The sequence below is a fragment of the Myxocyprinus asiaticus genome, chromosome 47, assembly GCF_019703515.2.
Source record: "Myxocyprinus asiaticus isolate MX2 ecotype Aquarium Trade chromosome 47, UBuf_Myxa_2, whole genome shotgun sequence".
In the NCBI taxonomy this organism is placed as follows: domain Eukaryota; kingdom Metazoa; phylum Chordata; class Actinopteri; order Cypriniformes; family Catostomidae; genus Myxocyprinus; species Myxocyprinus asiaticus.
This window is the reverse complement of record NC_059390.1, coordinates 5815501-5830447: the sequence shown is the minus strand read 5'-3', so window position 1 is coordinate 5830447 and position 14947 is coordinate 5815501. Positions and strand designations below refer to the sequence as shown.

Here is a 14947-nt window from a genome sequence, read left to right as displayed (position 1 = left end):
GGGTGAGAAAAGGATCAATATTTAAGTCCTTTTTGTTTACTATAAATGTCAACTTTTATTTTCACTTCCACATTCTTCTTTTGTTTTTGTCGAATTGCATTTTTCATGCATATCGCCACCTACTTGGCAGGGACAAGAATTTATAGTAAAAAAGAGGACTTATATATTGATCTGTTTCTCACCCACACCTATCATATTGCTTCTGAAGATATGGATTTAACTACTGGAGTTTTATGGATTACTTCTATGCTGCCTTTATATGCTTTTCTGAGCTTCAAAGTTCTGGCCACCATTCACTGTCTTGCATTGAATGGACCAACAGAGTTGCGTTCTGTTCTTCTAAAAATCTTTATTTGTGTTCAGCAGAAGAAAGAAAGTCATAAACATCTGGGATGGCATGAGGGTGAGTAAATGATGAGAGCATTTTCATTTTTGTGTGAACTATTCCTTAAGGAGTACAACTTGTTAATAAGGGAAATATTACCGATGGTACCTTTAGATATAAGTGATCTAAAATACTACCATCTGTATTCCATCAAGTGATAGGAAATACAGAGACTGAGAAACTTCAGCAAGATGAAATCTAGAGACATTTAGCCGAGTGGATGAAATGAGCTTGATTTGGAGATGTGTGACAAGGCCTCATTGCTCAAAGGGTTTCATTCAATCATTCTCGTCCGCAGCGCCAGAGATGGTGATGGTGCGTTCCTGTGTGTCCCTCTGAATCATGTCCTCTTCTGTCTTAACTGTTCTAAAACCAACGAAAGATGGGAATTAAGCTCTAAAATTAACCTACAGACCTTTCCCAGGTGATCAGATGTTGGCCATCTTCACATCTGCAGTAAAACAGTGAGATGTTTTTGTGTACTATTGGGGTAAAAACGGTTTATTTGTACCTGATGAGGACCGTCTTTCTCTCCGTCGTCTCCACGGCCTGTTCTTGGGTGAACTGCTCCACAGACTCGTGATGGTTGCGGTCGACTATCTTGCTCTCTGAGCTGCTGGAGGAGGAGACCACCTTCTCTGAGGCAGTAGCACTCACAGATCCGCCGACCTCCTGACTGTGGGCGGCTGCAGCACCTGCTGAGCTGAACGCTGACCCAGAAGTGCTGCTGACCATACCTGTGCTCATGCTCATCATGGTACCGCTCATGAGAGACAGACCACCGACCATGGTGGACAAGCGGCTATCTTCTCCTTCAATCAACTTCCTGTTGACACCACAAAGAAGGCAGTCATTTAAAACAGCTAAAAGACTGCAGTTCCTATGGATGGTTGCATGTACATACTGAGTAGTTGACAACTAACATAGATGTGAACACAACAAGTTTGGATACACCTCACGGAATTTATTTTCCTCATGATGCTAAATACCTATTGAGCTAAAGGCTTGCGCTAAATGTTCGAAATTAGCTTGTAGACATACACCGATCAGTCTGGCACCAACAATCATCCATGCGATTATCTAATCAGCCAATCATGTGGCAGCAGTGCAGTGCATGAAATCGTGCAGTGCATGAAATCATGCAGATACGGGTCAGGAGCTTCAGTTAATGTTCACATCAACCATCAGAATGGGGAAAAAATGTGATCTCAGTGATTTGGACCATGGCATGATTGTTGGTGCCAGACAGGCTGGTTTGAGTATTTCTGTAACTGCTGATCTCCTGGGATTTTCACGCTCTAGAACAGTCTCTAGAATTTACTCAGAATGGTGCCAAAAACAGAAAACATCCAGTGAGCGGTCTGTTCTGCGAATGAAAATGCCTTGTTGATGAGAGAGGTCAACAGAGAATGGCCAGACTGGTTAGATCTACGGTAACTCAGATAACCTCCCTGTACAATTGTGGTGAGAAGAATATCATCTCAGAATGCTATTCTGAGATGCGGGTTGACGCTGATTTGGTGGCACGAGGGGGACTGGTTTTAATGTTGTGGCTGATAGGTGTATATAAAGTGTGTCTTTTTATATATTTCTCCATGGCTCTGGCGTAATTCACCAAACCGGGATGTGTATCATAGTTATTTTTCAATATCTAACACTTTATAATGCATCTTGTTTGCCATGCTAAACTCTACAGGAAGCTCAAATAAATGAAGGTTTATAAATGCAACAGGTTTCCAGTCCATTTGTTCTGTGTGTGCACGTGTTCTGGTCTAATGGCGGTATTACAGTACCTGTATGTGGTGATTTCAATCTCCAGTGCCATCTTCACATTGAGCAGATCCTGATATTCTCTCAGCAACAGTGCAATCCTGCCCTTAATAGACTTCAGATCCTCCTTCAGCGCTTCTATACGGGCCTATAACACATGATTTAGTAAGAGCTGAAAAATAACTTGATTTGTAATGTATCTTGCCCTTTTAAACTGGCCACCACAATGCTGTTGTCACAGTTCCCAGGGTGTTGTTTTGCAGTTGCTAAGGTGTCCTAAATGTTTTTAGCCCATTGCTATAAGATTGCTCGTGTTCTGGATGGTTGATAGGGCATTGCAAGGTGGTTGCGAGGGTATTTTTGTGATGGTTGCTTACAGGCTCAAAGTTAAATACTTAGGGTTAGTGGTTGATCAAATCCCTAACCCTAAGTTTTAGCAATAGTAAAGCTTAGTTTATAGGTTTGTTTCTGACGTTCCATATTTAAGGGTGTGTCCTCACCTTTAGCTCCTCCTCCTCTTTTTTGTATTTCTCCTGGGCTTCGTGGATCTGTAGCATCAGTGCCTCATTCCTGGTGTTAAGAGCATCCAGCTCTCTCTGCTTATTCTGAATCTGCCAACACATTCAAACACACAAATATAAGGCCATACTGGTCAAAGGAGTAACTGTTATATGAAGTATAGGAAAAATATTTCCCACACATCTTTCTTGAAACCGGTGATTTCTTGTCTGACGCTCCTTTTTGTTTCCACATGCCGTGATGTTGCTTGGTTTAGATCTTGGAATTTTGTTTTATACCAGGCATCCATCTCCTAGTGAACACCAGATGGAAAAAAACATAAGCACACATTAGCACAGGTAAGCATTGAAGGTAAATACAAGGGATAGTCAGGCATATTTGTGGCTTGTGTGGGTACCTGCAGGTTTTGGGCAGCGATGTTGTCATATTGAACCTGGATCTGTTTGAGAGCACTGGCTAGGTCAGGCAAAGAGAAGGCCACATCTACCTTGGCCACAGATCCATAAATCTGTGCCATCAACTCTTCAATTTCCTGATAACAAGAAAGAATACACAAAATTGAGCAAAATTACTTGTTAGAATGCTGTCAATTTGCCTAACTGGACAAATTAAAGGGACAGTTTAAACAAAAATGAAAATTCTCTCATCACACCCTCATGACTTTCTTTCTTCAGCAGAACACAAACAAATATTTTTAGAAGAATATCTCAGCTCTGTAGGTCCATACAATGCACGTGAATGGTGGCCAGATCTTTGAATCTCCAAAAAGGACATAAAGGTAGCATAAAAGTAATCCATACGACTTCAGTTGTTTAATCCATGTTTTCTGAAGCAATATGATAGGTGTGGGTGAGAAGCAGATCAATATTTAAGTCCTTTTTACTATAAATTCTCCAACATAATCACACGGGAAGTCGGCATGCTGTTTCCCAAAATTCCGGTACCATAGGATCCGCAACAGTTTGCCGACTCACTGACATGCCCTGTCTCCCATCAGACATATTTGCAACGGCTCCACAAGAGTTAGTTTACCTCGTGGCGCGACTGGTAGCGTCTTGCGTCAGTTGCACGGGAGACCACAGATCAATCTCCATTTAAACAAGTATTCACGTTTGTATAAACAATAATGAGCGTGATAAGAAGGTTGCATTTTTATCCCTAACATTGCATTTAGTCTCTACTAATGGTTAGATTTGGGTTTTGGTTGGGGGGTAGATTAAATATAACAAGGATTTCTCTTCACTGTTTTGCACCCTGTACAGCTGAAAACAATTCCCTTTACAACTGGCTTCTGGCGACCTCTCCTGGATATAAACTGATGTCACACTTGTTTTTATGCTCTATAACATTTACCACTTTAGCCTCTGGGGGCAGTGTTTTAAAATTCGGTCAACATATACCGATTTCGGCTAAAGAAAAATCGGCGTACACTTGCCGAATTTTATGTGAGATCAGGCTGAAATTCTCCTTTCTGCCCATTAGTTGGCGATTTGCATGAATATGTGAATAGCCAAAAAGCAAAGAAGAAATAAGTGAAAGTGGAGATTTTTAGCCAAAAAAAAAAAAAAATAGGTGATGTTGATCAAATGTTGATCTGTTTCTCTCCCACACCTATCATATAGCTTCTGAAGACATGGATTTAACCACTGGAGCCTGGATTACTTTTATGCTGCCTTTATGTCCTTTTTGGACCTTCAGAGTTTTGGTCATATATTTCACTTGCATTGTATGGACCTACAGAGCTGAAATATTCTTCTAAAAGTCTTCGTTCATGTTCTGCAGAAGAAAGAAAGTCACACACATCTGGGCTGGCATGAGGGTGAGTAAATGATGAGAGGATTTTTATTTTTGTGTGAACTATCCCTTTAACTAATTCTTAACTCTATTAATGGAATGAAATACCCAATTACTGACTATAAAAACACATGACAGATGGGCAATACATTTTTCTTCCATTATTATAAATTGAAACAAAGATTGTATACTGTATGAGTTCCACTATGGCATGTAAATGGGCTGCACCTTTTTGTGAATCCTTTGCAGGAATTCAAGCTCTACTTCCAGGTTTTCCATTCGCTTTTCCAGGGCGATGCGGGCAGATGTTGCTGCATCTACATCCTGGCAGACACAGAAAGTGTGGATTCCATCATTTATGATCAATCTCATATTAAACTGTCAAACGTTACACATGTGGTCACATCTTTGCTTACCGGTCTAAAGGCTTCAATCTCCATCTCCGCCTTCTTCCTGGCCTCCACAGCCTCCTCGTATTTCACCTTCAGCATTTCCAGCTGACCCGCCATGGCGTCCCGTGCTGCCACCGCCAGATCCTATGATAGCACAGATAAGAAGTGGTTACCATGATGACCCTTGTTAGTGTGATGCATAATCTAGAACTGACTGAAAGTCTCTTGTCAGACTGTTGACACAGTGGTGGGCGAGTTAGGGTGTACATGTGGGTGAAAGTTCTGTTGATCCATCTCTCACCCGCTGGACTTTCATTTGGTCAGCGATCCTCCTCAGCTCCCTCAGCTGGTCCTCATAGAGCTTACGCAGGCCAGATGGCTTCACATATTGACCCTTAATGGCATCAATCTCTGCTTCAAGAAGCTTGTTGCTCTGCTCTAGAGATCGTACCTGTAATGACCACAAAACTCACAATGACCAACATAGAAAAACCAAGAGCAAATTCAGATGAAAAGGAGGAGAGGTTTAGACAGATAGGGAACAAGTGAAAAGCATCTTACCTTTTCGATATAAACAGCCAGACGGTCATTGAGGGCAATCATTTCCTTTCTCTCACTGGTGCGAGTGCTGAGGAAAGCCTGATTAGCAGCAGCTGCAGCATCAAGATCCAGTGCACCTCCAGCAACCCCCCAACCCATGCCCAGACACAGTGTACCCATACTCACACTACTGTAGAGAGGAAAAGAGTGGAATAATACACATATTTACAAAGAAATTGCATTTTATTATGCAAAACGCCCTAAACATATAGTAATTTTACTTTGCAAAACACAAACTAGGGTTTTCCGAAAGCCATCTAATTTGTCATTTAGCTGATGCTTGTGTAATGGAAGCCAGCTGGCATGTGATAGCTGTCCGGTTTGAATCCTGCTTGGAGCGGGTCGAGCAGGACCAGTTACACTTGCAGCCAAAGCAACTTAATGCATTTCTGAAAGATGGTCTCTTCTTGATGAAATTGTTGTTAAGTGCCTTCATCAAGGTCCTAAATTGTGGTAACACATGAATTGCCCCTTTAGGCGTTCAAACCTTTTGGTCATCAGCCAAGATCTTTTAACCACTAAGCCACACCACCACATTTAGGCTACATAGGAATTGCATTTGATCATGCCAAACATCAAAACATAACTGATTTAAAGATACAAAATAAAAACTAAGAGGTTTTTGAAAGAAAATGTGTTGTTTAGCTGATGCTTTAAAGTGCACTTTATTACACTGTAAAAAGAGGTGACCTGCAATTGTTTCCTAAAAGAGCTACTTATGTTTACTTGCTATAACCCCTAAAATGGTTTTGTTGCTGTAACTTTTTCAGAATCATTCATTTTATTCAGGTTGATTTAGACATGTTAATATAATCAAACCAGTTAATATAGATATTACAACATGAAGCACTTTTTTTAGGGTTAAATGGTTCACCCAAAAATGAAAATTCTCTCATCATTTACTCATGCCATCCCAGATGTATATGACTTTCTTTCATCTGCTGAACTCAAATGAAGATTTTCAAAGAATTTCTCAGCTCTTTTGGACAATACAATGCAAGTAAATGGGTGCCAAAATTTTGTAGCACCAAAAATCTAATAAGTCAGCATAAAAGTTATCCATCTGACTCCAGTGGTTAAATCAATGTCTTCAGAAGTGATATGATAGGTGTAAGTGAGAAACAGATCAATATTTACGTCCTTTTTTTATTATAAATTCTCCTCCCTGCTCAGTCATTTTTCTTGTGTTTTTGGTGATTCACATTCTTCATGCATATCTCCCCCTACTGGGCAGGGAGAAGAATTTCTAACAAAAAAGTACTTACATATTGATCTGTTTCTCACCCACAACTATCACATCACTTCTGAAGATATGGATTACTTATATGATGCATTTTTGTGGTTTTTGGAATGTCAACATTTTGGCACCAATTCACTTGCATTGTACAGACCTAATTTGTGTTCTTCAGAAGAAAGAAAGTCATACACATCTGGGATGGCATGACAGTCAGTAAATGATGAGATACTTTTCAGGTGAACTACCCCCTTAACATTGTTATCATATTATGGTCATATCATATCATATTATGACCAGGCAATAGTCTGCTTATTGCCTGGTGTGCTTATTACTTAGTCATCTGGTCATTAGCCCAGATCTATAACAACTAAGTCCCACCATTATATTTAGGATACATGGGAATTATGATTTATTATGCAACCCCCATGAGGGGTACCATCTCTATGTAGAATAAAACAGCTTTTAGTCTTCATCTTACGTGAATGCTTATGAATTTAAACATGTGTTTCAGAAATGCTTTTCATTTCTTAATGAGTTAAACTGTTTTAATGTGGGGAAAAAAACACTGAGCTTTAAACTGACTCACCTGGTCATGCGTGATCTGCTGGTGCCAGGTTGCGTTTTGCGCCCCAGTGTCCCGCTGCGGGAGTAACTTGCGGAGCGGTGGCGCGCGGGGACACGAGTGGGTGAAGGACTGGAGACCCGCACCTGGATCGTGGAAGAGGAGCTGAATCCACCCTCAAAGTGACGGCGGTAGGAGGACATTCTTTCCGGGCTGCGACTCATGGTTGAAGAGGATGGGTCCTTACGCGTCTCCAGAAACGATGTGGATGCTACAGAACTAAGGATGAACAGCTTTTATACCTGCTGTATTGACCCGGCCCACCGGACGAGGAATGTCGAACCTCAATCTGACACAGAGTCGAACCCTCTGAACTATCTGACGGGCTACCGCGAAGAGCGCAAAAATAGAGATGGCAAGACTGGGTTCCTTTTTAATGAAATTCTCAGCAATAAAACTGTCTAAAATTTTGAAGATTGAAAGCACTGATGATTTCATCATAGAGGTGTTGCAGAAATCTGCTTATGATGACATTATCAAAAATAATTATTATTAGCCGACAGAAAACAATTTCAGTGACCGTTGCGGAAACAGATGAATACTCTGGCAGAATTATTGCTTGATTTGCCTACTTTTTGAAGTTAGGCTGCTAAATTGTAAAATTGTATTATAGATGGATGGATGGATGAATGGATGGATAGATAGATAGATAGACGGACGGACGGACAGAGAGATGGATGGATGGATGGATAGAAAGATAGATAGATTTATAGATAGATAGTTAGATGATGGATATCTATATAGTTGGATGGATGGATAGATTGATAGTTTGGAAACAAAAGACGTTTAAAAGGTCTAAATTTACAGAAATGCTCTGGCACACATTTTTGTGAAGGACATGCTTAATGTATTCCTGGGAGGACACACACACACACACCCACACACACACACACACACACACGCACACACACACACTATATATATATATATATATATATATATATATATATATATATATATATATATATATATATATATATATATATATATCTTTTCAAAATAAAAGTCCCTAAACATTATACAGTGGACTATTAAAGATATATAGGGTCCATATAGGGATGAAATTCCGGACTAAAAATTGATAATATCAGAAAAAAGGGGTAAGGTTAAAATTAGCCAGAAGCCTTACCAAAATCATTAGAACTATATTCTATTATATCTTTGGTTTAAAACTTTTGGTTGTATTGTTCTTAATTTTTTTATCCAGTACACCACCTTCTTCTTTCGCTGTTGGGTTAACCACAGTCGATTACTTTCTAGGCCTGAAATCTTAAGGTTTGCAACTGGATGTCCTCTAAAATGAAAATATAATATTTTGCCCGGCTCCTGGCGACCCACCTGATACAAATGTTTTAAACAAACTGCTAGGGTATGTTTTGTTTCACCTATATATAATTTCCCACACTTTGTACACTCTATAACATAAATCCCATTGCAACTTTGCAATGTAAAAGTTTGTAAAATGGGACTCCCCAAGTAGGAAAATTTGTTAAAAACAAAATTTCTGGATTTAAATTGAAGATGCCAAGATAGAAACTTAGGTTTATAAGCAGAGTTTTGAATAAATCGAGCATGCACTAACATATCTTTTAAATTTCCATTTCTTCTAAATGCTGCTATCACCTTAAAGGGTCTCAAAACATTGTGTCTGTCCTGTGAATGTTGAAAATGGGTCTTCACAACAGAATTCAATTTCCCAGCCATTGGTGAAAAACTAATCAATGGAATCAAAGATGTTCACTTATTCGTAACCTTTGGGACATTCATATAATTTCTGTCTACATTAAACTCCCTACAAACCTCCGCTTTAATACCCCTTAGAAATCTCTTGCTATAACCTCTAGGTCTGAGGGCTTTGAAAAGTACCAATGCTGCCTCTTCAACATCTTCTGGTTGGGAACAAATTCTATGAAATCAGATCCATTGAGATTTAATAATCCCCTTAAACATACAGTTGTGCTCAAAAGTTTGCATACCCTGGCAGAAATTGTGAAATTTTGGCATTGATTTTGAAAATATGACTGATCATGCATAAAAACTGTCTTTTATTTAAGGATAGTGATCATATGAAGCCATTTATTATCACATAGTTGTTTGGCTCCTTTTTAAATCATAATGATACCAGAAATCCCCCAAATGGCCCTGATCAAAAGTTTACATTTAAACTTTTTACCCTTGAATGTTTGGCCTTGTTACAGACACACAAGGTGACACACACAGGTTTAAATGGCAATTAAAGGTTAATTTCCCACACCTGTGGCTTTTTAAATTGCAATTAGTGTCTGTGTATAAATAGTCAATGAGTTTGTTAGCTCTCACATGGATGCACTGAGCAGGCTAGATACTGAGCCATGGGGAGCAGAAAAGAACTGTCAAAAGACCTGTGTAACAAGGTAATGGAACTTTATAAAGATGGAAAAGGATATAAAAAGATATCCAAAGCCTTGAAAATGCCAGTCAGTAATGTTCAATCACTTATTAAGAGATCGGGGATCTCTTGATACCAAGCCAAGGTCAGGTAGACCAAGAAAGATTTCAGCCACAATTGCCAGAGGAATTGTTTGGGATACAAAGAAAAACCCACAGGTAACCTCAGGAGAAATACAGGCTGCTATGGAAAAAGACGGTGTGGTTGTTTCAAGGAGCACAATACTTGCTGACCCCTCTCCAAACATAGTGCTTATGGTTGTGACCATAAAGCTCTATTTTGGTCTCGTCACTCCAAATTACATTGTGCCAGAAGCTGTGAGGCATGTCAAGGTGATGTTGGGCATATTGTAACCGGGCTTTTTTGTGGCATTGGCTTCTTTCTGGCAACTCGACCATGCAGCTCACAGTATCGTTGTATTGTGCTCCTTGAAACAACCACACCATCTTTTTCCAGAGCAGCCTGTATTCTTCTTTTCTGCTCCCCATGGCTCAGTATCTAGCCTGCTCAGTGCATCCATGTGAGAGCTAACAAACCCATTGACTATTTATACACAGACACTAATTGCAATTTAAAAAGCCATAGGTGTGGGAAATTAATTGCCATTTAAACCTGTGTGTGTCACCTTGTGTGTCTGTAACAAGGCCAAACATTCAAGGGTATGTAAACTTTTGATCAGGGCCATTTGGGTGATTTCTGTTACCATTATGATTTAAAAAGGAGCCAAACAACTATGTGATAATAAATGGCTTCATATGATCACTATCCTTAAATAAAAGACAGTTTTTTTGCATGAACAGTCATATTTTCAAAATCAATGCCAAAATTTCACAATTTCTGCCAGGGTATGCAAACTTTTGAGCACAACTGTATGTTTAGGGTGAAAACTCTTTTTGTGCAAAAGTGCGTGTCAATACACTTAAAAAAACAACAACAACAACAAAAAAAACCACTCCTTTGTACCCAAATGTTTCATTCTCCCATCCCCACCTTTAAAAAAAAACCTGGGTGTCTAAAAATTCCAATCTTTCTTTTTTGGAGGATGTACTTGGTAGGGATACTGGGATGATGTGTATTTAAAATTTCTACAAATGTATAAAACTCCCTCTCTGAATGAGTCCAAATATCTACAATACATGACAGGTAAAACAGGGCATTTCTGAGACAGTTTGCTCCCAGTCTGCCATATGAATATTTGCAGAAGCTGGGGCAAATTTCTTTCCCAGAGCTGTGCCATGTATTTGTAAATAGTGTTTAGAATTACAGTTTTCCCTTCAATCGGTTTGGCACATTTACTGAAACTTACAATTGTCAAAGCTACAAGTACATTCCTCACATCACGTGGTACATTCAGCACACAACTATGTGACCTGCAAAAGGTGATTACTCAAGAATTAACTCATGTTTCAAATGTAAAAAAATCCAATGAATAAATCGTCAAAACAAAAGGTTCCTTTATCATTGCTTAGACCAAGACAATCAAAATGCAAAGACATTTTGTCAAATGACAGTGTACTCAAAGTGTGATAATTACCCACTATGTAATATTGTCCAATTGCTAACATTGTATATGTAGGCAGCTAAATAGTATTGATGTCAAAAAGTTATGGCACACACACTATACTTTCAACAAAACATATTCAAACATTTCTCATTATAAACTCAGCAAAAAAGAAAAGTCCCTTTTTCAGGACACTGTATTTTAAAAATAATTTTGTACAAATCCAAATAACTTCAAATATCTTTATTGTAAAGGGTTTAAACAATGTTTCCCATGCTTGTTCAATGAACCATAAAAAATTAATGAACATGCACCTGTGGAACGGTCGTTAAGACACTAACAGTTTACAGATGGTAGGCAATTAAGGTCACAGTTATAAAAACTTAGGACACTAAAGAGACCTTTCTACTGACTGAAAAACACCAAAACAAAGATGTCCAGGGTCCCTGCTCATCTGCGTGAACATGCCTTTGGCATGCTGCATGGAGGCATGAGGACTGCAGATGTGGCCAGGGCAATAAATTGTGGATTTAACTGTGAGACACCTAAGACAGTGCTACAGGGAGACAGGAAGGACAGCTGATCATCCTCGCAGTGGCAGACCATGTGTAACAACACCTGCACAGGATCGGTACATCCGAATATCACACCTGTGGGACAGGTACAGGATGGCAACAACAACTGCCTGAGTTACCCCAGGAATGCACAATCCCTCCATCAGTGCTCAGACTGTCCACAATAGGCTGAGAGAGGCTGGACTGAGGGCTTGTAGGCCTGTTGTAAGGCAGGTCCTTACCAGACATCACCGGCAACAACATTGCCTATGGGCACAAACCCACCTTCGCTGGACCAGACAGGACTGGCAGAAAGTTTTCTTCGCTGACGAGTCACAGTTTTGTCTCACCAGGGGTGATGGTCGGACTCGCGTTTATCGTTGAAGGAATGAGTGTTACACCGAAGCCTGTACTCTGGAGCGGGATCGATTTGGACGTGGAGGGTCCATCATGGTCTGGGGCAGTGTGTCACATCATCATCATACTAAGCTTGTTGTCATTGCAGGCAATCTCAATGCTGTCCATTACAGGGAGACATCCTCCTCCCTCATGTGGTACCCTTCCTGCAGGCTCATCTTGACATGACCCTCCAGCATGACAATGCCACCAGCCATACTGCTCGTTCTGTGTGTGATTTCCTGCAAGACAGGAATTTCAGTGCTCTGCCATGGCCAGTGAAGAGCCCGGATCTCAATCCCATTGAGCACGACTGGGACCTGTTGGATCGGAGGGTGAGGGCTAGGTCCATTCCCCCCAGAAATGTCTGGGAACTTACAAGTGCCTTGGTGGAAGAGTGGGGTAACATCTCACAGCAAGAACTGGCAAATCTGGTGTGGTCCATGAGGAGGAGATGCACTGTAGTACTTAAATGCAGCTGGTGGCCACATGCCAGCTGCATTGTTTTAATTAAAAAAAAATAAAAATTCTGTTGCACTTTATTCTGTTTTATACAGCACTTCTCATACCACTGTCTCCTAAGATGATTCGCTTATGTTTTCCTCCCTTGTAAGTCGCTTCGGATAAAAGCGTCTGCCAAATGAATAAATGTATAAGCGTAAATGTAGATACTGACTGTTACTTTTGATTTTGACCCCCCCCCTTCATTCAGGGACACATTATTCCATTTCTGTTAGTCACATGTCTGTGAGACTTGTTCAGTTTATGTCTTAGTTGTTGAATCTTTTTATGTTCATACAAATATTTACACATGTTAAGTTTTCTGAAAATAAAAGCAGTTGAAAGCGAGCGGACGTTTCTTTTTTTGCTGAGTTTATGTACACACTTTACAGCAAACCGAAAATCCTTAAAGCTTGTACAGAAAATATAAACCGCAAAATTCAGGAACTACAATGTAAAAGAAAAAAAAATGCTGCAAGTTAATCAACCTCATGGGTCTTCCAATCTCCTTTCTCTGTCTGGCCACAACATTTCATCTACATCATACCTTTTGGCATGACGCAGCCACCCCCTACAACACTCTGCTGTGATATCCTCACAACCAGCATCCACTGGACCCAGTAAGGACAACTGGTTGTGAGGACGGTGATCATAGACCTTGCATCTCCATGCAGAAAAGAACTCCTCAATGGGATTTCAGAATGGGGAGTATGGTGGGAGAAACTCCATACTCCAAAAAAACTTGGGTGGGCAACAAACAATTCCCTGACTATATTTGAACGATGGAAACTTACGTTGTCCCAAACTATAACATACATTGGCTAGTCATTTCTTACCAACCCCCTCTCATTCTCAGGAATGAGATCCCTGTAAAGAGTTTCCAGGAAATTGAGATGTTGTGTGTTATAGGGCTCAATGATGGGAATGTGGCAGAGTACACCATTCCCACATATGGCAGCACACATTGTAATGTTCCCTCTACGCTGGCCTGGCACATCAACAGTGGCTCGGTGACCAAATATATTACGGCCACATCTCCTGATGTGTCAAGTTGAATCCTGCCTCATCAACATACAAAAATAATGTGTGGGGATTCATCAGCATCCAGCTCCACTCTCTATAAAAAAATAGAGAAGCAATTTAGGAAATAATTTACAGTAGATATTGTAAATCATACAGTTACACATATCCCACATAGTGTAACATTCTGCATATACAGGTTGTACTTGTCAGTACTGAAAGACAAGGAGATTACAGCACTGTGTAGTGTACAATGACAAATTCTTACCTGTACATACTGGTACCTCAGCTCCTTCACTCTCACCATTCCTCTCAAAAGGTACCTTCATTGCAATCTGATTTCTCTTCAGCACTCTATCAATTGTGGAGAGTGCTGAAGGTGTTGACATTTTGTAAGATGCCATCATCTTGTGTATTTTTTAGTCTAATAGCATTGTTTGCTATGACCATATTACAAATATCAAGTTCTTGAGCAGTGAAAACTGATCTTCTGCCACAACCATTGGACAGACGCTAAGTCCTAGACAGAATATACAGCACAGTAAAGTCAGTGTATTCTACATAAATTCTGAGACATGCATTGGCTAAGTTAACTGGAATACCAGTGTGAAGGAATTTGCAGTACAATATTTGATTACACAGCTGTTTTCTCTCCTGAATGTCTTGACTATTGACGACACTGTGGACCAGCCCAGATTAGGCTGCACTCCCCGACCAGCCTCTGTCATACTTAGGCCATGGTTGATGACATGGTCTATAATGGTTGCCCGTATCTCATTTAAGATTTCTCTGTGTCTCTGCCTGGCTCTTCCTCATCCTCTGTGCCCCCCCCCCCTCTCCATCTTCCTCTCCCCCTCTCCATACCACCCTGCACTCTAATGCCCCTTCCTCTTGCACAAGCAGGCTCTTGCCCTTGTCTGTCTCCTGCCTGCTCCATATTCCACAGCTGTGAAATTCAGTCTTACCCTTGCAGTATAAATGTGTTTGAGAACTGACAGGTTATGAGTTTCACCTGTCAGCTAAATTGGACAGCATTTGCGTTTGGTTGCTCTAAATTGTGAGGAAACTAAATTGTTCCCCATCTAGCCTAAATCTATCCATCTGACAACTATTACAACAATACTACATAACTATTATGTATCTAATATATGTGTGACAGGTTTTTGTGCTTGTTGGTTGTTCTATTTAGCATGTAGGGATTTACACAATGAACATGTGTATAATTGCA

The 14947-nt window shown here is 40.2% G+C and overlaps 1 protein-coding gene across 1 annotated transcript; it reads right to left on the bottom strand.

Annotated features, from left to right (window-relative positions):
* Positions 1–663: 663 nt before the first annotated feature.
* On the bottom strand, positions 664–7483 carry LOC127436806 (desmin-like). Its single transcript, XM_051691204.1, has 11 exons — positions 7284–7483; positions 5422–5590; positions 5162–5311; positions 4885–5004; positions 4697–4792; positions 3072–3206; positions 2856–2966; positions 2656–2766; positions 2179–2303; positions 897–1211; positions 664–751 (listed from the first exon to the last, which is right to left on the bottom strand). Exons 1-11 carry the CDS (start codon positions 7481–7483, stop codon positions 664–666), a joined length of 1620 nt encoding a protein of 539 aa, XP_051547164.1.
* Positions 7484–14947: the final 7464 nt, after the last annotated feature.

Coding starts and splice junctions, on each gene's coding strand:
- LOC127436806 (XM_051691204.1), bottom strand. CDS start 7,483: ATGAGTCGCAGCCCGGAAAGAATGTCCTCCTACCGCCGTCACTTTGAG. Junction 2,967..3,071: donor TCGCTGCCCAAAACCTGCAG/GTACCCACACAA, acceptor GGTGTTCACTAG/GAGATGGATGCCTGGTATAA. Junction 1,212..2,178: donor ATTGAAATCACCACATACAG/GTACTGTAATAC, acceptor TGGTGTCAACAG/GAAGTTGATTGAAGGAGAAG.